General features: G+C 47.2%; 1 protein-coding gene across 1 annotated transcript; it reads right to left on the reverse strand.

The window, feature by feature from the left end:
* Positions 1–14,937: 14,937 nt before the first annotated feature.
* LOC142559606 (putative ATP-dependent RNA helicase DDX43) lies at positions 14,938–18,915 on the reverse strand. Its single transcript, XM_075671185.1, has one exon. It carries the CDS (start codon positions 18,667–18,669, stop codon positions 16,714–16,716), a length of 1,956 nt encoding a protein of 651 aa, XP_075527300.1. The 5' UTR covers positions 18,670–18,915; the 3' UTR covers positions 14,938–16,713.
* Positions 18,916–22,711: the final 3,796 nt, after the last annotated feature.

A 22,711-nucleotide genomic window follows, 5' to 3' on the forward strand; every position in this document is an offset into this window, starting at 1 on the left:
AAATGGAAAGATAAGAAATGGCATTACGGAAAAATTAAGAGGTGTGGTATAGGTGACATGGATTTAAAAAGGCTAATACAGATGAGCGATAACCTTTAGGTTAACGCTTTCTTATTTTGAGTTGTTATTGGGATTTTGTCCCTCTTACCGCGCTCGAGAGAGAGCGCTTATCCTTCGGTGTCAATGACACCGGAGTTTTTGTGTCGACCTCCATCGCTCTCTCTGAGGCGCTGGAGGACCGAGAGTTAGGCGCCGAGACACGTGCCTCGGGCCTTGGGGTTCGTTTGATTTTAGGGCCCTGCGGGGCTGGTGTCTGCAGGGCCGTCGAAGAGGGTGGAGCAGTACTGACTGCTTGCACCACGGGGGCGGGAGGAGTCACTGCGGCACCACTGCGCATGGGCTCGGAGGACTCTGGAGGCCTCTGTGACGCTGCCCCCGCCTGCGTCACTTCGGCATAACTTCTTCGGGGAAGGTACGACAGTCTTTTTCTGGCTTCGAAGAACGAGATTTTTTCTTTAACAGTTAGTGCAATGACTTCTTTTTCTTTTTTCCAGCAAGGGCAGAACCACGAATAAGCTGGGTGATCTCCCTTGCAGTTAACACAATGTGGCGAAGAAGTGCAATTCTCTGATTGGTGGTCGTTGGAGCTGCATTTAGCACAAGTTGTTTGTCCTCGGCATGCATGTGAAGCATGTCCAAATCTTTGGCACTTAAAACACCGTCTGGGATTCGGGATATACGGTCTCACATTCACTTTGACATAACCTGCATCGAGTGAAGTAGGCATTACGCTTGTTCCGAAGGTGAGTATAACATGTTTGGTGGGGATTTCTTGATCGTTTCTTCGGATTACTATTCTTTGTACTTTGGTGACATTTTGTTCCTGGAAACCTTCCAGCAGTTCCTCGTCGCTTAAACCAATGAAGTCTTCTTCAGATATTACTCCCCTGCTTGTATTAAGTGTTCTGTAGGCTGAAACAGTCACTGTCGCTTCGTCAATACTGGTAAGTTCAGAGAGCTTATCTGCTTGGTCTTTGTTATTCAGTTCTAGAAGGAGGTCCCCACTAGACATTTTGGATGCTTTGTATGTTGGTCCGATTTTGTCTTTCAGACACTTCGCTACCAGGAAAGGAGAGAGTTTCCTTACCGGAATGTTGCTTTCACTATGCACTACATAGTACTTTGGAAATGTTGGTGCGTTGCTTTGAAAGGAAAATTGAAATGGTACTTCGGTGTGGCATCTCTTCAGACGCCGATCATAAACAACAGAGGCTTGCGCTGCCATAGGAAAATGTGTATGTTCGGCAACAGCGCCGACCGCCCACCATGGAGCCCAACGTGGGGACGCGGCACAGCTTGTGTACAAGCCTGCACGACGCCAGCCGTACGCCTTCACTATAACCCAATATGGTGTACCCAAGGTAGGATTCCACACAAGGTTAACCCTTGCCGCCGTGGAGAAAGGAAGTAAATGGAAGAGAGAAGAAGACAGGAAAGATATAAAGTGAGAGATAAAGACGAAGGTTTGAGAAGAGAGAGACAGGAAAAGGCGACTACCGATTTCCCCCGGGTGGGTCAGTCCGGGGGTGCCGTCTACGTGAAGCAGAGGCCAAAGAGGCGTGTTGCCTCCGCCGGGGGGCCTTAAAGGTCCGAACACCCGGCATTGGCTCAACCCCCAGGATCCCCCTTTCCCCGGACACGGCTAAGCCGCGCACGGCTACACGCGGGAGGGTCCAACCCTCGTGTGCTCGGGTACGTGGTGTCGCAACACACCAAACGCCTGCTGACGCAGACGCCCCTACGGGGCTGCCTACAAGATTAACAACTGCACTATATCTACTACCGACTCCTTCAAGTACTTAGGAATTCACCTATCCAAGCATTTGTCTTGGACAAATCACGTAAGCCACATAATTAATTCAGCTAACAAAATTCTTGGTTATCTTCACCGTAATATCTTCATGGCACAACCACCCGGATGGCCTGTTTGACGAACACGATGAGCCAGCTGGACCAGCTGGCTGTCACGACGTATGGAATAAAAAAACCTGCGATAGAGGCATAGGCGAGAGATGCGACGACGAGAGGCAAGAGGCGATAGGTCTAGTCTAGATTTTAGTGATGAAACGCTAGTGCGATATGAGTAATCTGAAAGAATAAATCTAGTAGCACGGTTTTGAACACTTTCAAGGGCTTTAGTGAGATTAGTTTGGTAAGGGTCAAAGATAGCACATGCATATTCAAGTTTTGGTCGCACAAGCATTTTATAGGCAACTGATTTCACGAGTGGTTGTGCCATGAAGATATTACGGCGAAGATAACCAAGAATTTGGTTAGCTGAATTAATTATGTGGCTTACGTGATTTGTCCAAGACAAATCTTTGGATAGGTGAATTCCAAAGCACTTGAAGGAGTCAGTAGTAGATATACTGCAGTTGTTAATCTTGTAGGCAGGGGAAATGTAGTTAAGGCGACGATGGAATGAAATATGCAGTCTTACTAACGTTTAGGGACATGAGCCACGTAGCACACCAGTCTTGAATATGAAAGAGGTCCTCCTGAAGAGCAGAGACGTCTGCGACGGTATTGATAGGGCGGTATAGGACACAATCATCAACGAAAAGACGTATTGCAGAGGTTACAGTGAATGGTAGGTCATTAATGTAGATTAAAAATAGGAGTGGCCCAAGAACAGTGCCCTGAGGTACACCAGATAGAACGGAGGAAACGGAAGATGTAAGGTTAGCATATACAAACTGTTTTCGGTTAGTTAAAAAACACTGGATCCAGTTAAGAACAAGTGGGTGGATGTTTAGGCGTGATAATTTTAGTAGAAGGCGAGAATGTGGAACCTTATCGAAAGCCTTTTCGAAATCTAAAAACAGGGCATCAGTTGGAATGTAGAGTTGAGGTTTAAATGAATATCATGAATAAATAAAGCCAACTTCGTTTCGCATGAGTGATCTTTCCTGAAGCAATGTTGATAAGGGTGAAAGAACTTCACTGAAGTTAGGTAGTTTGCAACATGAGAGTAAATGACATGTTCCATGATTTTGGAGCATACGCTGGTGAGTGAAATGGGGCGGTAGTTACCTGGGGAAGACCGATCACCTTTCTTGAAGACTGGAATGACCTTCCCTGTTTTCCAGTCTCTTGGAACAATGCCTGTGTCAAGTGAATGCTGAAAAATGATACAGAGGATCGAACAACAGACATATTTTGTATTTTTTAACACTTTGGCATTAGTGCCGTCGGTCCCACAGGATGATGACCACTTCAGGCCATCTATTACCTTAATGATGCCTTCCGGCCTAAAATTAATACCTTCCATTGGTGTAAAATCGAAAAATGGTAAATCTGGTAGTTCATTGGTAGGTTCTTTTGTAAACATTGAACAAAATGCAAGGTTCAAGGCATCGGGAACATTTCAGTCAGAAATGGGTGAGCCAGAATTATCACATAGAGAAATAGAGCTATTGGTTTCGGGTTTTATCGTTTTCCAAAAACGCCGCGGGTTAGAGTGCAACATATTTGAGATGGTAGTAGAAAAGAAATTACGTTTTGTGTGTGCTTTTAATGAGTTATATTCTTTAGTAGCTTTGTTATATTTTTCCTAGGCAGAAGAAGAACCTGAGCATTTGGCTACACGAAATAATCATTTTTTCTTATTGTTTAAGTGCTTTAATGTAGTGTTCAACCAGGGGGAACGCGCTCTTTCATTTATCGTGATAGTTGGAATGTAAAGACCTATTAAACGCAGCATTTCTGTTTTGAAAAGTGCCCAGTTGCTCTCAGTCAACCGCTGCTGATACGTAAGGGCAAGTTGCTCATGAAAGATAGAAAGTTCACGATTAATGCTTGGATAATCGGCTTTATCATATAGTGTTAGCACTTCCTTTGATATTTTACTTTTGAGTATATTGCAAGGAAACGTGGCATGAATGACGGTGTGATCGCTAAGACCCCTGACGTACGTAAGAGGAGGCATCTTATCGGGGTGCGACGCTAAGACGAGATCTAGGATATTTGATGAGTGTTGAGTTATTCGCGTAGGTTTAGTAACAAGCTGCGATAGACTGAACAGCAATCAAATGTTTATAAATTCGCTAGCCATGTTTGTTTGTGTTAGACATGACGCAACGTTACTCCAATGTATAGTTGGAAAGTTGAAGTCCCCGAGTAACAATATGGGTGTGTTAGGATAAGCCGTGGTTAGTTCAAACAACGCATCGTGAAAAAACGAAAGAAAGGAGCTATCAGTGCAGGGTGGACGATAGCAACAGCCGATGAGCGTGCACTTACAAAAGAGCACTTAAGTTGGCAACGAGTAGCAATAGCCACACCGCCGCCACGGCTTCCATCGCACCTGTCTTTGCGAAAAATATTAAATTCTGGTAGATCTGGAAGAATTTCGCAATGAAGTATTGTGGAATTTAACGATGTTTCCGTTAGTGCAACAATGTTACTGGATGACAAGGAAATGAGGCTGCATAACGAATCCCGTTTGGGTATCAGGCTGCGGATGTTAGTGTAGAGCAACGATAGATTGTGCTTAACACGCTGAGTCGGCCTCAGTGGCTTTTGCACTTGATGCTAGGATTGACGTTCGACGACCGACTGTTTAGCGTGATCATAAACGTAGGTTTTTCGGCCAGAGATAAGTTTGTCGTAACAGAGCTTGAATGAAGATTGCTGCACTTTTCCAAATTCGATCAGATGTTTCCTGGCCAGACGAGTTTCTGGGGAGAAGTCTTCGCTAATGCCGTATTCGGTGCCCTTCAGCTTACCGCTTGAGAACAGGATGCCTTCTTTATCTTTAAAGTGGGCGAATTTTACTATTATTGGCCTCCATTTTCCCTCCTGAAAAAAGTGCCAAGTCTGTGGGCACGTTCTGTATCACGACTCTGAATAGTTACGCCCAGGTTTTTGTGGCAGTGTTCAATTATTGATTCCTCAGAATCACGCCACGACTCATTTCGCGCATCGCTGATACCGTAAAAAACCAGGTTACATCTTTGGGATCTGTTTTCTATCTCATTAATGCGGTCAGTTAGCACAGTTACCTGAGCAGCGCTGCTATTAGCGACGCTTTCTATGTTATTTACTTGGGACTTTATATTCGAAAGTGACAACAGGTCCGATTCAATCTTGGTCAACAGTGTGCCGAGTTTGCTGAACGTTTTCTCATGATCAGCAAGGGTTGACCTAATTGAATTTAGCTGCTCAAGCATGGCCGAGTGCCCGATTTGCAATGCGTTCAGAACATCAATCATATCAGCAGGGAGTACAGTTGGATCATTTCTAGGTCTAGGATTAGTTTCAATATCTCCTGTCAACAAAAGTAATTTCAATAGCATGCGAGCACAGTCAAATACTATACAAAGAGAGCGCCGTGGGCTCAGCAGCGCGAGTAATGTTCGGTAACCAGTGCGTTTAGCGAAAACGCAACAGCAATTTGTTACCTGCGTAGCGAAAAAGTGAAGTCGGTTAGGATGGCCCATCACTGACGTGCCGCCAAGCCCACTGAGCGTGGCGATGGTTTGTCTAGGCTTTATATCGGGGATCCGAGGGAAGATGGCGCTGTCAATCGAAGATAGTTAGGAGGGAGGGAAAGAATGCCCTAGTACTTATCGGTGGTGATTCAAATATGAGGAGGTGCAAAAGAGCTATAATGGAGCGTGCAAAGGGTGATAAGCGGGTAGCAGTCGGGACGTTCCCAGGCAGGACAATGGACGCAGTACTGAGAGAAACAAAAAGCGAGGTTTCTGAGAATGTTGCAGAGCGCAATTTGGTAGTGGTAGCGGCGGGGCTAAATGATGTGTTGAATGGTGAAGCTGCAAAAGTAGTGGAAAGATTAGCGGAGGGAGTTGACAATTTAAGGGCGATAGCACAGCAAGTCCAGATCGTGGTATGCACAGTGCCGGAGGTGCAAGGAAGGAACGGAGCAATTGCCAAGGACGTTGTGGCTGTAAATTGTGAAATAAGAAAGCTAAGCCAGGAGAAAGGATTTGAAGTGGCAGACATAAACAGAGAAGTGCATAGAGCAGGCTTTGGCGGAGGCTTTACACGAGATGGCATCCACTTTAATGGAAGGCTAGGAGCCGAGATCTGCTGGCGCCTGGCAGGTCGGGCAGTAGCTTTTTTAGGGGGTCCACTGCGCCTCAGGGCGTAGGGGTAGGTAGAAACAGTGTAGAAAGTGCAACAATAGAGGCTGACGCCAATAAAAATGGCCACTAGGAGGTCCAGGAAGAAAACTACAAATAAATTTAACACCAGGATCAGGTACATAAACATGCAAGGCGGTAGAAAGAGAGCGAGGTGGTTAGAAATAGAACAGCAGTTAAAGGACAAAGAAGTAGGTGTATACGCGCTATGCGAAACACACCTCAGGGATCTAGAAGACCCACCGCTTATTGAAGGCTACGTCTGGGAAGGGAGCAATAGAACAACAACGGAGAGGAAGGGAGGAGGAGTAGGTATGCTCATACACCAAGGAACAAATTGGCAAAGAATAAAGTTAACTTGCAAAGAACATGTCTGGGTATCAGGTACAATTGCCGGTAAAAAGGCATGGCTAGGAGTAGTTTATTTAGGGACAGGGGACAAATACAGGCAAGAGAACAAAGATCTAGTGAAGTGTCTCGATGACGATATAAAGCAGTTTGGAGAAGGTGCCGATATTTGTCTGCTGGGTGACATGAATGGCCACATCGAGGATCTGGATGGATACACAGATTGTAATGGGAAGTTGATGCTAGACTTCTGTGAACGACACAACCTAGTTATAGTAAATAGAGAGACTAAGTGTGAGGGACAAATCACGTGGGAGTCCCGTAACAGACAAACAACCATTGACTACTGCTTAATGTCGCAGGGATTGTATAGCAAGATAGCAATAATGGAAATAGACGAAGAGGGGAAGTACAGCCTCGGAAGTGATCATAAGCGTATTAGTCTACAGTTGGGAGCCCTACTCAAAAGAGAAATGCAGGGAAGCCAAAAAGAGTACGCAAAATTAAATGACGCGTAAATAGCGCAAATAGCGGCTGGCATAGAGGAAGCAATAAAGAAACATCCCATGGAAAGGTGGGATTATAATCAGTTAGAACTACTCATTAGTACAAAAATAAAAGAGGTAAAAGGAGTAAACTGCTGGAGAGGAAAGGGGAAGCCACGAAGTTGGTGGAATAAGGAAATTAGAGAGGCCATCGAACAACGACGGTGGGCATCTCGGGAACACAGAGAAGCAAAGAGGGCGCAGTTATCTGAAGGGGAAATAGGCCAAAAATGGGAATATTATCGACAAAAGAAACAACAAGTGCAGGTCCTCGTCCAGGCTAAAATAAAGCAGTCCTCTGATCGCTGGCTGGCTGAAGTTCGCAATGCAACTAAAGGGGGGTCAAGAAAATTCTGGAACCATATAAGCTGGCTGGGTAAAGCTAATCACAGAAAAGAGGAACAGATTCACGATGCCGAAGGAAATTGTTTAGAGGGAGATGACGCTGTGAACTACATTGGTTCAGTTATAGCAGAGTCATTTAGGAAAGACGATAGGGTAATCGCCCCAAGTGAGGGAGCAACACAGAATAGCATAATAAAATACAGCTTAGAATTGACCAATCTTAACTGGAAAAAGGCGGAAGCAAATGTTCCAAAATACACGTCCGCGGGGATAGACGAAATTCCAATCAAGTTAATTAATGAACTTGGCCCAAGAAGCAAGGAAACGCTGATAAAAGAATTGGAGGCAGTCATAACAAATAAGCAAATTCCGCACAGCTGGAAACAGAGTAAATGAATTTTATTTATAAAGGGAAAGGTGATAAGAAGAACATAAAATCTTTCCGACCAATTACGATAACATCAGTTATATATAGGCTGGCGATGCAGGCGGTGAAATTAAAAATGCGGTCATGGGTAGAAAGTAATAGAATACTTGGAGAACTTCAGAACGGGTTCAGAAGTGGTGGGCGCTTAGATGATAGCCTGTTCGTGCTTACCCAGTGCATAGAAATAGCTAAGGCGGAAAATAGACCTCTGTATTTAGCCTTCCTGGACATAAGTGGTGCATACGACAATATGAACAGGGAACTCCTGTGGAACAGATTAAAAGCTGAAGGTATCGGTAATGAGGTAATTGATTTTCTACAGGAATTATATCGAGAAAATAATGTTGAAATAACATGGGAAGGAATCAAGAGTACGACAACTGTCGAGGTTCACAAAGGATTAAAGGGATACGGACACAAAAATTAGTGGGTGGTTTTCTGCGTCCGAACAAAAGTTGAACTGTTAAAAATGACGAATACAACAAGCTGCTTAGAAAAAAAGAACGAGAAACACCTTTCTTTTGCGATTTTCTGTTGCGCCTTGCCTCCAAGCGGCCGCCGGGAGAAGCTGAAACTTGACGTCATGACACCCCCGCGTGCCCGCGCGCGCGCGGCCAAGGTCAGCCACAGCCGGCGCAGTCTTTCCGGAGTGTCGGTCCCTTGCAGCGTTTGTTTATCGCCGTCGGCTATGTTCGCACGTGGTCTGTCTGAAACATTATCCCCGTCAGCTCTCCATGCAGGTGGTGCATCTTACACGCGTGTTCGCACGGTCGTCGATCGGTATTGAAGCATTCTTCGTAGCGGAAGAAAATGCCCAGACATTACGGCGCCCACGGCTGTTATAACAGCATTATCGGTCGTGACACGCCGTCGCGCACGTCTCCCAGAGACAAGGTGCGTGAACTTTGCATACGTGCCTGTCAGCCATCACACCCAGCATGGAGACTTCTAAAAAATGGCTTCACTTGCGCAGACCACTTCGTCAACGATGCTTATGCGAGCGGGCTAGCCCGGCTGTGCTCAAAAGCCTTGGCATGCCGCTCAAAAGGCTCCTGTTGAGGCAATACAATTCAAAGAGCGGGTGCTTAGTGACGCATTCGTAACTGTTAGCTGTGTTTGCCAACTTTTGTTGTTCTTGCAACAGACCCTCTCTCTTTCTGTATGCATGTAGCCGCAGCGGTGACCGCAGGAGTGCCTGTTGAAAGAAGGGAGTGCCTGTTGAAAGAACCTTTTCATTGGCTGTGCAAGAACAAATATTCTCGGCTTGTGACAGAAATTGCTTACCCTGCGGATAGATGTGTTTATCACAAAACAAAATAGTCATGTTGTGTGCACTCTCGCTGCGTCTAATATTTAACGACAGCATACGAGCGCTCTTTTAATTGATCAAATATACAAAACACAGCCAGTGAATGAACGCCAGACAACAGCATACATGTGTAGTAATCTAAAATGCGCAGCACATTTATCTACATTGCCGTTTCACACGTTGCTTTTCAATCTCAAGCAAGAAATTACGGATTTTCATAGGTCTCTGCGTAATCATGCGTCGGGTTTCATGACTTGGTTGTTCGCGCAGCATTTCCCTATTAAATGTCACAGCTAAAGACTTTCCTTTGTCTATGGCCACAGAATCGATGTAGCTAAGTGATCTGGTCGACGGGTCCCTAGCGCAGCCGCCCATCTCAACGAGTTCAACCAGTAAATGGCTTCTAATGGCGTGAATGTGAAAGTAGCCGTAAACACAGGGCTATGAAACGGTTGGAAAATTCTACACATGCCGTGCCTCGTCGCGTAAAAACGAAGTGTGCAGCGATCGAAAGCCGACAGCGTAGGTAAGCACAAAGCGACGAGCTACGCTACCTACGATTCAGCCGTAATAGCTCCCTTTCTGCCTCAACGCGGGTCACGAAACTAGGCATTTTGCATCCTACGTAACATAATTTTAGGAACTGCTGCTGCTGCACTTCAAGTTTACTAGAAAAAGAAATTAACATTTTGCTGGCCCGGACTGCCTGACCGGCACGTTCAAGGCCGCCTGCTCTTCATTGCCTCTTGACGCGGAAGGCTCGTAACCGTAAGCGATTATATTTCTTGCTAAGTTGGAACGGTCCTCATCTACAGACGTGTACTCATCGCTGGTAGAGGCACCAGAACCCGAATCCATGCTCGCGATTGCGGCGGCGGCGCACCTCGAATGACCGTGGCCGGCCGGCTGGCTATCCGACGGGGGTGTCGTGACGTCACGCCTTCCAACTCGCTTGGGCCGGGCGGCGTTGCGCGCGCTCACAAAAACGCCAAAAATAAAGCCATCCGCTGAAAACTGAGCGAAGTGACTACTTGTTTTCAGTGTACTCGCACACTGAGGACTCATTTTCTGTATTATCGTAAAATGTTCAGATTTTGTGTCCGTATCCCTTTAAGGCAAGGTTGTCCTCTATCACCGCTGCTGTTCATGCTTTATATGATAAGCATGGAAAGAAGGTTACAACGAAGCAATCTAGGGTATAATCTGTCGTACAGATTAGGCGAAAAGGTTGTTGAGCAACGACTACCGGGTTTAATGTATGCGGACGATATTGTACTGTTAGCAGATAGCCAGGAAGATTTGCAAACTCTGGTTAATTACTGTGGGGACGAAGGAGACGGTTTAGGTTTCAGTTTTAGTGCAGCTAAGTCCGGTGGGATGTTTTTCAACGATACAACTGATCAGGAGCTTACAATACAAGGCCACGAAATACCCCGAGTGGCCGAATACAAGTATCTCGGGGTATGGATAAACAAAGGGCAGATGTACACGGAAAAGCACGAACAGTCTCTAATAGCAAAAGGGCGAAGAGATGCCGGGATAATGAAACATAAGGCATTGTGGGGTTACAACAGGTATGAGGTACTGAGAGGCATTTGGAAGGGAGTAATGGTGCCGGGGCTTACTTTCGGGAATGCGGTCCTGTGTTTAAGGGCAGAGGTTCAGTCGAGACTAGAAGTAAATCGGAGAGCTGTGGGAAGGTTAGCACTAGGTGCCCACGGGAAAACCACAAACGAAGCAGTACAGGGAGATATGGGCTGGGCATCATTCGAAGCACGGGAAGCTCAGAGTAAAATCCTATACGAAAAACGTCTGAGGAAATTGGATGATAACAGGTGGGCAGCTAAGATGTTTAAATACCTATACAGAAAGAGCGTTGACTCACAATGGCGGAAAAGAACTAGGAAGCTAACCAGTAAGCATGCCAGACACGAGGACGAAGAAAGACAGAGCATTAAACGACAGGTTAAAAATGCGGAAGGTAAAAATTGGATAAATTCAATGGAAAAGAAGCATAGTGTAGAACTATATCGATACAGGAAACAGCAGATCGGGAAGGGAAGCATTTTATGATAACTCAAGAGGCAGTGCCCTACTCTTTGAAGCTAGATCAGGATGTCTTAGAACGCGGAGCTATAAAAAGAAATTTAACGAAGAAGAAGACACATGTACTGTGTGTGGTAAATATGTATAAACGATGGAACACCTCATACTAGAATGTGATGGTATCAATCCCGATGTCGATGCGGCCACAGTCACCCTTCCTGAGGCCCTAGGGTTCAGAGATGATAGTCATGTAAATAAATATGCGGTGGAAATTAGCAAAAGGCGATTGGAGGATTGGTGGCTCAAAAGCAGAGAGGTGACATAAGGTTAAAAGGGTAGGAAGACGTATTTAAAGAAAATCGAGAAATTCAATAACACACAACACAGATAAAAATAAAAGGCAAAATAAAAATCTGAGCATGTTGGCAACTGCCATTGCCCCGTTTCAAAGGGGACGCTCCTACCTTCCATCCATCCATCCAGTGTGCCAGGAAGCCAGGACGTCAGCCGATGACACCGCAGCGACAGAAGTGGCATAATCTGTGATGCGCAGTCCGATGTTCCGTAGAGGTAGGTCCGGCGCAGCTCGCCATGGCAATGGGGGGCGTCCTCATCGGCAGGCAGTGGAATCCAGGCAGGCTGTTCAGAGTACGGTGTCAGCTTCAGAATCCAGGACAGCACCAAGAACTGCGTAGCGAAGAAGTGAAGTCGGTTAGGATGACCCATCACTGACGTGCCGCCAAGCCCACTGAGCGTGGCGATGGTTTGTCTAGGCTTTATATCGGGGATCCAAGGGAAGATGGCGCTCTCAACCGAGGATAGTGTGCCAGGAAGCCAGGGCATCAGCCGATGACACCGCAGCGACAGAAGTGGCGTAATCTGTGATGCGCAGTCCGATGTTCCGTAGAGGTAGGTCCGGCGAAGCTCGCCATGGCAATGCGGGGGCGTCCTCATCGGCAGGCAGTGGAATCCAGGCAGGCTGTGCAGAGTACGGTGTCAGCTTCAAAATCTAGGACAGCACCAAGAACTGCGTAGCGAAGAACTGAAGTCTGTTAGGACGGCCCATCACTGACGTGCCGCCAAGCCCACTCATTTCTCATGTGCAAAACAGCTTCGCTGGTCAACCACCTTCACAGAGTGGAATGACTCCTGATTTTATTTTTATCGCAAGGCTTCAAGATTCTTATGTGATGCTCCTCCCTAGTCTGTTTCCTTCCCTCTTGTTGATAGTGCTTTCTATTTATCTGAACAGAGAGTGAATCATGACAGCTTCTGTGTGTGACGTTGGTGCATTTGCCCAAGGGGAAAAAGAACAGCAGAATAAGCATAATAATAATAATAGGTCGAATTTAGCACACACCGGGGCATTTTGTCTTACTTTGCTGCTGTAAATTAGATGCTTACGTTTTCTCTTCCCCAACATAAATGAACGCAAATGTAGGAATTTTTCACAGGACCATCCTTACTTGTATGCGCTTTGCCTCTGTAACTTCTTTTCCCCTATATTACCACAGAAAGTTGCCCATGAATACAGAATGCTCAGCTTTAACTTGCTATTCCGTCAGTTTAATCCCACGTTGGATATCCCCACATGAAAATGAAGATGTACCAAATATGACCACAAGTATGCATCTTCTTTCCTTTCCGCACATCCGTGACCTTTTACTTGATAGCTGGCATGTGGTTGTCCTCCTGGCGGTTCTTTCGTGTCTCTTTTGCATGCCTGCCTTTCTATACCATGAATCCACACACACTCAGTTTTCTGTTGTTTTAAAGACATCCTATTTCATGTGCTAATATGCAATACCTGTACCAATGCTTAGAGAACCAATGTTAAAACGAACACATATGGCCCATTTTCTAGATCAAGGTTGCTGTTCAAACTAAAATGTCTTACAGTGAAGCAGTTTATCATAGAGTTTCATACAATAATTACTAGAGGTAACTCTGGCACTAGTGCTTATGTGAGCTGCAAAGGGAGCGGTTGCGCCAGCCTGAAAATTACATGAATTTGCCTGAACTTCGTCATTCTGGCTCCAAACGGCTTTGTAAGCTCGTCATTTTCAACAATGTACTGGGTAATAAATAATTAAATAAGTTCCCTCTAGTACATTGTAGGAAACTATGCTGTTTATGGCTAGGGTTCCGTGCATTTTTCGTGTCCATCAAGAAATCATTGCGAGTAAAAACTATCATCATCAGCAATGGCCAGTGCCACTGCTCGCACGTTCGTCATCATCTTCCACAGCCCGCTCCGATGTCGCTCATCGTGTGTGCGTTCCCATACTGCCCCTCCCTCTGCGAAGGTGCCCATGGCACTAGTCCGCTGCCAGTCAGTGCAGTGATTTCTCTCTCAAATTCTTTGCCTCAATATATCTCTTTCGCTTTCATCCCTGTCTTCTTCCACAGCTGGCTTCGTTGCCGCTCATCATACCAGCGTTCCCATCCTGCCCCTCCCTCGCAAAGGCACTGGCGCACTGCCAGTCAGTGCAGTGATTTCGGTCTCCAATTCTTGGCCTCACTACATCGCGAAATGTAGACATGAATGAACATAAGGAATGTATAATACGAGCGATGTATAAAAAAAATGTGCGTGCATATCTTTCGTCACGATGACCACTGATAAACAGAATTAATGTTTTCATACCTTTGTTCAAAATTTCATGTCACCTCTTTGTCGTGTGCTAGCCAGCTTCGTTGGTCATCCACCTTCACAAAGTGGGATGGCTCATGATTTTTTTTTTACCATTATTAAGCTACATGCCAGATGTGTCAACACATTTCACTTCACATTTCTGTAGCACCATTGTCTATACCTCTAAGGAAAAGGACAAGGAAGTTCCATCTGTCAATAGACGTTCCCACTCCTGCATAGAAAGATACACCGAAATTTCGGTAAAGCATGATGCGCAAAAAGAAATTCATATGTTTGCAGATGGTTGCCTCTAAACCTGCTCCACTCAGTGACTCCTCTCAATTTCTAAATAATCACAAGCAGCAATTTCTGAAAACGTTAAGCAGACACTGCAGCACATTGCAGCTTTCTGTTACAAGAATCCTGGCACCATCCATGGCAACTCGATGAAAGTGCCACCGTTTGGCAAATGTACTTAGTAACTCAGCTGCAAGCAACGACTGTCCTGCCCACCTAACTTTTTTAGTAAGGCAACAGCTTTCCTTACCTATTGCGGCCACTTTGGATGAATGGACAATTTCAAACAATAACCAGTGGCACATATATCTAGTAACCGAAGTTGTCTACTAGCTCCTCCCCCTGGGTATGTGGATGAATAGACAACCTGCAGCTGGCTGCTGTCTGACCTAGTAGACAACTTGGGTCACTGGGTATGTGTCCAGACAGACAACTTCGGCACTGCATGCGTGATGCCGGTATGTGCACATTCTTGCCCAATCCCTGCAATGGATGTGCCAAGGTGACACAGGGAGGATGTAGCCATCAAATATGTTGAAGCTACAGCACCCCATCTGCAACAGACACCTCCGTGTCCAGCACATCCACTTAACTGATTGCAATATAGTTTCAGCCAGCACACTAGAGATAGGGGAGGTTGCAAAGCTACCACTGACTTTATAAGTCATCGTTGGTAGTTGCTCCCACAATTTCTTCACTTATTCACACACTGCGGCAATCCTACACAGCATTACAGCAGGTGCTGAGCAGTCGAAGACAGCGGCACAACTCTCTTCAACACAGGACGAAAAGTCACTGAAGAATTCCGTCTAGCACTATCATTTCACACTAAAACACATGCGCTTTATTGGTATGTTGTGCACAACATATCACATGGCCTTCAAAATTTGCACAGCTGCAATTTTTGTATAAAGCTGCTCTTGTAACAAGCACAGGTGAAACTTCACTAAGGAAAATTACACAACACAGCATTGCTTAAAATAAATGATGCAGATGTGTGGTGAAAATTGCATTAACTTATGAGCCATGAGCTGCACACACAAGGCCATTCACAAGATAATCATAAATGAGAAATAATTACATCAATTTTATGAGCCCCACAGTCACAAAGGCATCGGGCCTTTTTTTTTTTTTTTTCCTTTGCTTCCACTCCAGGGAAAGTCTCCATTATTATGCTCATAGCACAATTTTGTAAACACGTTAAACAGGCATTTTCGATGCACAGTGGTGTATGTATTGAATTTTTGCAGAGTTCAGACAAAGCACAAAACAGATGCCAACTAGAACCAACTGAAGTGCTTGGACATGGCAGCATTTAATGGCCCTTGATTTTATCTGTACTCAAGCATGCTTGCACATGCCTGTGTAACAGAGATCAATATGCAAAATGCCGACCTCACCTCCCAGACATTCCAAGTGCAACTGCTTTTTCCCAGAGGGTCACAGCTGTAGCGGCAACAGATATGTGCATTAGAGCTAAATCCAGTTCACTTTTTCGCTTATTTTTAGGCAGATCCTGTATATGTGGCTAGCTACAACCAACTTGCCCTGCTTCAATGCAACATTTATGTGTTTAAAGCACAATGCCAACACTTCAGAGTCATGGCAACATCAGCCATTGGAGATTTCCCAACAAAAATTTTCATAAGCATGCACATACACAAGTGCGGCAGCGCATGGCAGTTTGCAACAGTGCATGCACAATGAAAGTGCAGCATGGGAATTTTGAATGAAGGAAATGAAATGTGCAGCAATTTCAGGGCCAAAGAGAAGCAACATGCAATAATTGCTTAAGGCAATAACAAACACCTTTAGTCACATAGTTCAAAGCATGCCAATGGCACCAACAGCTGACTTGTTTGCGAAAACAGAAAAACTACTTTTCAAAATCAGCAGGTATTGTAGTAAAACAGAAAGGAAAAATACACTTTTAGTTTTGCAGAATGCATTCACTGATGGGCTAGTCAGTGCAAATTTACAATAAGGCTTACGGCGAACACGACACAAGGCCAAGGACAGGACAAGACGCCTTGTCCCATCTCCTTGTGTAGTGTTTGCACTAAGCCTTCTTATCAACCGACAGCTGTATCATGCTAGCCTACAATGTCTCACTGCCACATTAATTGCATGTGATGGATGCCTGTGTACTTGGGGCTCATACCGCCTTGGCATAAGTTAGCCAAGCATGCCTCATGTGGCGTCTCAATTCCTAGACAACAGTGCCTTTTGAACAGACCTTACCTTCATTTAACACTGCTTTTTCTCTCCTCCATGCACCAAGAAACAGAATGCGCTAACAAAGCACATGCAACATGCAAAGTGGCACCTAGAGGTGCGAATGCCGGCAGGCTATGTTGCACATGTCTAGAGGAGGAGGGCAATGAGCTCTCTTGCCACATTGACACAAAGATGCATGCAGGGCTATCAACGGTTCATTCACTTGTCAGCCAGTCATAAAAAAACTTTAACAAAAAACAACATAGCAAATGATAAAGTCTTTGCATGGTAGTGCGAAGACTGCCACGTGATGCTGATGAACATTTGAACACTGGTGAATCAAATAACCTTGATGACAGCATATCACAGCTACTGTCTCCTCACCAACGGTTGCGATGGACACCACCCCAACTGCCACCGCTACCGCTGCCGCCGCCGTTGCCGCCTCCTCCTCTCCAGGAACCCCCGCCTCGGCCACCGCGGTCCATGCCAAAGCTACGCTCTTCCTTGGCACGGCGTTCCTTCCAAGCATCAAAGCGCTCAGCCATTGAATAGAGCTCAGTGGGGACATCTTGGCTGGCTTCCTCCAAGATTCTGATAAGCTCGCGAGCCTGCCTCCAGTCGCCACGAGTTATAAGCGTGATGGCTGTGCCTGTACGCCCAGCTCGACCCGTGCGGCCCACACGATGGACATACTCTTCCACGTTGCGAGGGAAGTCGTAGTTGAAGATGTGTGTCACATCTTTGATGTCCAACCCTCGTGCGGCAACGTCGGTGGCAATCAAGATGCGCACCTTGCCTTCCCGTAGATCATCGAGTGCTTGCTCACGGTCGCACTGCTCTCTGGATCCGTGGATGGAATCGCAGTTGATGCCAGCCAGGACAAAGTCGCTTGCCAGGTGGTCCACAGTGGCCTTCCTGTCGACAAAGACTATCACTTTGTCTTCGGGCTGCATGGAGTCGAAGAAGGCCAGAAGCTGCCCCCTCTTCTCCTCTTCCTCGCACAGGATGACCTTCTGCGTCACTGTGTGCACTGCGGCGAGGTCCAAGGAGCCGATGAACACCTGGAATGGGTTTTTCATGTACTGCTGGGAAAGGCGACGCACACAGTCTGGCCAAGTGGCACTTGTCATGACTGTCTGCCGGTCAGGCCTTATGTCCAGCATCACCTTCCGGATCTGTATCTCAAAGCCCATGTCCAGCATGCGGTCTGCTTCATCCAGGACCAAGAAAGTGACAAAGTTAAGGTCGATTATCCTGTTCATCACGAGGTCGTTCAGGCGGCCGGGCGTCGCGATGACGATTTCCACGCCAAGGTTGACGGTCTGTATCTGCTCTCGCCGACTGCCACCGCCGTAGATGCATACACACTTTATCCCTCGGTAGTGGTATTTCTTTGCTTCCCGCTCAATCTGCTGAGCAAGCTCGCGCGTCGGAGCGAGAATCAGGCACGAAGGACCTTTCCTCTCCTCTCTCGGAACAGGCTGGCTGTCGATGTGAATCAAAGCTGGTAGCAGGAATGCCAGAGTCTTCCCTGTACCTGTCTGTGCGATTCCAATGAGGTCTTGACCTTGCAGTAGGATTGGCCAGGCCTGGCTCTGTATTGGAGACGGCTTCGAGAACTTGTTTTTGTAGATCTCGTCCAAGATTTCTGGATAGTTTGAAAACGCCTGCTCGAAAGTCTCCACAGGGTTAGTTGCTACGTCTGGTGGCGGCTCATGTTCTGGGCCCAAGTACTTGACAACTATATTATTGTTGGCCGCCCTGAAGGACGCCGCGTCCTCTGCAGACATGGACGCAACCTGACGATCTTCAACGTAAAAATTTTTGGTTATCGGTGCGAGGGAGGCCCAGCGCTTCTTCGCCTCTTCGTCGCTCTTGGCAAGCAGCTTGGCCCAGTCAACCAAAGGCCGCGGTTCTTCGATTTTGCTGGTGCATGCTGGCTCTTCCGGCGGATGGACGATCGCGTCGATGAGCTCGCGAGCTTTGCGACGCGCCTCTTCAGAGCCCGAGAGTTCGAACTTGGCTTCAAAGTAATCTCCGTCGTCTTTCATGACCCAGATTTGCGCACCACTTGAATCCTGAAGCTCGCGGACCCGGGAACCACCTCTGCCGATGATCCGGGCAACATCCCTGACTGGCACCGTGATCACTTCGGAATCCGGGCGAGGCGCATTGGGTCGTTCATAGTTACACCGGCCACGGCCCCTACCAGACGCTGCGCCGAGGTTGCCTCCTTCGCCGTAACGCCTGGGTCCTGAAGTCGGCTGCGAAGGCGGAGGAACGTATTCTTCCTCAATCCACTCGTAATCTCCATTCTTCGAAGCGGCGTCCATAACAGGGGATACAGCGTTCTATGGACGAACGACGGCCGTGGTGCGAGGCTCGTCAGATTTGCGCCTCGTGGGCAATGGCCGCTGCCAGCAAGATACGATAGGCCCACTCAATATAAAACAGACCTGGTGACAACGAAATGCTTCCAGGAAAAAAAAAAGATTTTCTCAACAACAGCGAGCAGGTAGACAAAGACGCATTCGCATAAATGTATGGAACGTTGTTGCACGAGAGCTGCGCCCGGCGCAGCACGTGCTGAGAGCGCGGGTCCGCGCCGACAAAAGGCCACGAAGAAAAAGTGGTATTCATCCGCCCGTCTAATCATCTTCGTCAGCACCTTATACGTAACATGTACGCAATCATGCAGCGGACGGACTACTTTCAACGCGACGACAGGTGCCTAAAGAATGGATAGTAGTCAAATGTCATTGACATAAATTCACAAAATATGGGCACACCATGTATGGGCACTTGCAGTTCTGCGCGCCGCCACCAATATGTCTGCTCCAGCTCTAAATCGAAACATAAATTAAAGAGATTAGTTTATTTGCGTACGACAGGTGGCGTTACAATTTTTTATTTGCAATTTCTTTTCTTTCTTTTTTTCTGAGACATGTGACAATTTGTTTCGCAACGTAGATGTTGGGTCCGCTTGCCGTTTCGCGGCTCGCATGCTCGTCTGCTATATGCTGTGCGCGTCTGGAAGTGAAATAAATCATGATTTAACCTGAGGTTTCTTTCCCAATTTGTTCCGGCTACCACAGCCTCCTCCTCGAGACCGAGTATTGTGACGGAGTATCTTGGGTGACTCGAGCGTCCGCTACCAGCCAGCCATTTCCCACGAACGGTCGTGAGCCGTACAGCCGGTTCAGCGTTTATTCTTCGTTGCACCATAGGTGTTGGACTCGTGGACAGTAGAGTCGAGAACGGACTCGTTGAGACAGTTTCCTGTAAGTATACATGTGCAAAATTGACGTTAATATAAACTTGTCGAAATGTAGCATGAGCTCGCAAGCAAGGAATGGATGCGCTTACTTTTGTGCTTCGTAACCTCCGTGAAACTGTGGCCTGATGTGTGCCCTGCGGCGTTTTCCTCTCGCCTTGTGGGCGTGCATGAACTTGCACTCCAATGTATCCCAGTTAACAGCATTTAGTGTTCGATCTTCACATACACGCCACAGTCAAGTAGTAGTGTTGCCGCAGGAGTTTGCAATTGGCGCGCAGATGCATTTGTTTTGTTTGCGTTCTCGTTGCGTTGTAGGATGACGCCTGTCCCTGCATATGTGCATCCTTCTGTTCTGTTCGCAGTTCGAATAGCCGTTGGTAAATGTAAAAGTCCACGTAGACATGAAGCGGGCTGGTGCAAGCGGTCGTAGCATTCGAAATAGATCTATAAACGATAGTTGTGTCCGGCTGTACCGGCGTCCATGTGGCGTCGACTGCCCGGGAAATTTAAAACTGCCACTTGTCTTAAAGGGACACTAAAGGTTACCAGAAACTCAAGTTAAAGTGGTAGAGCAATGTTCTAGAACGTCTAAGGCGTCAATATAATCGCGAACAGAGCTTTAGTAACCGAGAAATTGAGGTAAATGCATGACACGATTTGAGACCCCCCAGCGACATTCCGGTACTAGCCCGATGACGAAAGGACTCCTCATAATTTGTGTTACTAATACTCAACTACTCGTATTAAAAATATCATTTCATTCGATTATAAGACGGAAAAAAATGCTACTTGTCTACGTCTATTCGATTCTAAGAAAAAATAACATTTTGACGTTACCCTTCAGTAATATGGGTGTTCGAAAGGTTTCGTTTTCGCTCGACTCTGCGCCGCGCACGCTTTGGAGTTTCAGTAGTTTCGTTATCGCGTCGTGCTGTGAGGGTTCTGCTGGCTCGCGAAACTTTCATTTGGAACAAGCAGCGAGAATCCCACGTCCATGTGATGTCGTGGGAAGCCCTCGTTGCTTTCCCGCTCCGGAGAGCCGGTGTCGAGGCCGCCGTCGTAGTACGCAACGATGTCGGCTGTGCGAGGCCTCAGCAGCAGGTCGCGCTCGTCGGTGCTCAAATCGCTGAAGTTGAGCCCACCATCGCGAGCCAATCTGTCGGTGTCAGGGTCCATTGCGACGAGCGTCGAAGTTAGCGTTACAGAATGAAGTACCAGCTTATGGGCGTCTTGCGCTGGAGTTTGAGGTATAGTAGCGGCGCCTACTGGCGGTGCGGGAAACGACATCTGGGTCGTGCCAGCTTGGGTCGTATTGAGCCCTGGCTGTGGCGAAGCACGTTTCTAGGCCGAGTTTTGCGTCGATTCGCACATTTTTATGCCCTGTTGCGAGTGCGAAAAGGCTCGTCGCTTCTCATAGAACACGCCGACCACGCTGCGAGCTCGCCGCAGCCTATAGTTTAACGAAAACGGACTCTCCGTGTGCCGTGGGACGTAATGTGGGACGTAATTCGTTTCTCCTTCCGCTAGCCACCATACTCCCGCTTTCGCTCTGCTGTCGGCTCTGTCTTGGCTCTGTTTCTGGCCGCGCGTTCGCGTTTTGCGCAGAAAAGCCGTAGCGCCGTCTGCGGACGCCGTTCTACTCACCGATGGCGCAACGTCACTATGAGACCATGATGTCAGTACTCCTCGATCGGAGGGCGGGCGATTTGAACTGCGCTAGAGGTACGCGGACGCTTCAGAACGCATTTTCTCTTAAAATAAGTCTCTCCTTGGCACGAAACAAGCGTTTCGAGGTTTCTGTGATGGTATTTCAACAGTCCACGTTGACTTAATACTAACCTTTAGTGTCCCTTTAAGCGTGATCGATCACTATGTTGCGGTTTCACCAAGTGCTTTGCGTATCGTATTGTAATACGTTCTTTCTTTGAAAGTGTTCTACGCTTAAAAATAACATCGGGGGTCTTACGTGCGCAAGGGTCGAAACCACGCCCTGATCATGAGACTTGCCGTAGTGGAGGGAGATTTTGAACACCTGGTGTTTTTTAGCGGGCACCTAAATCAAAGTACACGAGTGCGTTCGCATTTCTCTCCCAGTGAAATGCGGCCGCTGGGGCCTGGATCCAACCCGCGTACTCGGACGCAGCGGCGCAAAGCCATATCACAGAATCACGACCTACTGGAACTCCAGACCTGCACAAATATCGGGCTTCTATATGGGAGCCACTTGCGCCCACTCTCATTCAACAGGGGAGGCCTAACTTCCTTCGTTGCACAGGCAAATTCGTTTTAGAGGTCTTCTTTCTAGAGGTTCTGAAAGATAGGAATTTAGCGAGGACATCATCAATTCATTGTTGTACAGGTCATTTCGCTGTACAGGCTTTTGACTGTGTGTTAAGCAGAAGTGGAGTTACTGGCAATCAAAGAATGCCTTTGATCTCCTTCGTGGTGCTCCCACAACTTCTTTAATGTGTTCAACTGGGAAGGCGACGGTGGAGTGGGGCAGTGCCCACAACTGTAAGCCTACTGAACGCCACTGTGGCATGCAGTTCAAATAGGATTCTGAATTTTTAAGTAGGCACCCCTACATCTGATTTTGGTGCCTACAACGTGCCGAACTACTCAGCAGCTGTTCCTCAGTGCATGGTTTAGTTCGCGGCGTTCGTGGTGTCTCATCACATTGCTGTGCAACAATGTACTAGATAGCTGTGCGCAGCTGTGTATTCTTGCACCAAGTGTAAGCACATTTTTTTTTTTTTTGCAATTTAAAGCAATCACACCCGCCGTGGTTGCTCAGTGGCTATGGTGTTGGGCTGCTGAGCACGAGGTCGCGGGATCGAATCCTGGCCACGGCGGCCGCATTTCGATGGGGGCGAAATGCGAAAACACCCGTGTACAGTGGCGTAGCTAGGTCGTCTGGCACCCGGGGCCCATAGGCCTTCTGTCACCCCACTCCCCGGGTGTAGCCGGCGGAAAGAGAGGTGTCTTCAGACGTATGACACCCCCCCCCCCCCTCACTGGCCCCTTGCACCCAGGGCACACGGCCCCCCGGCCCCCCCTGTTGCTACGCTACTGCCCGTGTACTTAGATTTAGGTGCACG

The sequence above is a fragment of the Dermacentor variabilis genome, chromosome 1 (genome assembly GCF_050947875.1).
Source record: "Dermacentor variabilis isolate Ectoservices chromosome 1, ASM5094787v1, whole genome shotgun sequence".
In the NCBI taxonomy this organism is placed as follows: Eukaryota; Metazoa; Arthropoda; class Arachnida; order Ixodida; family Ixodidae; genus Dermacentor; species Dermacentor variabilis.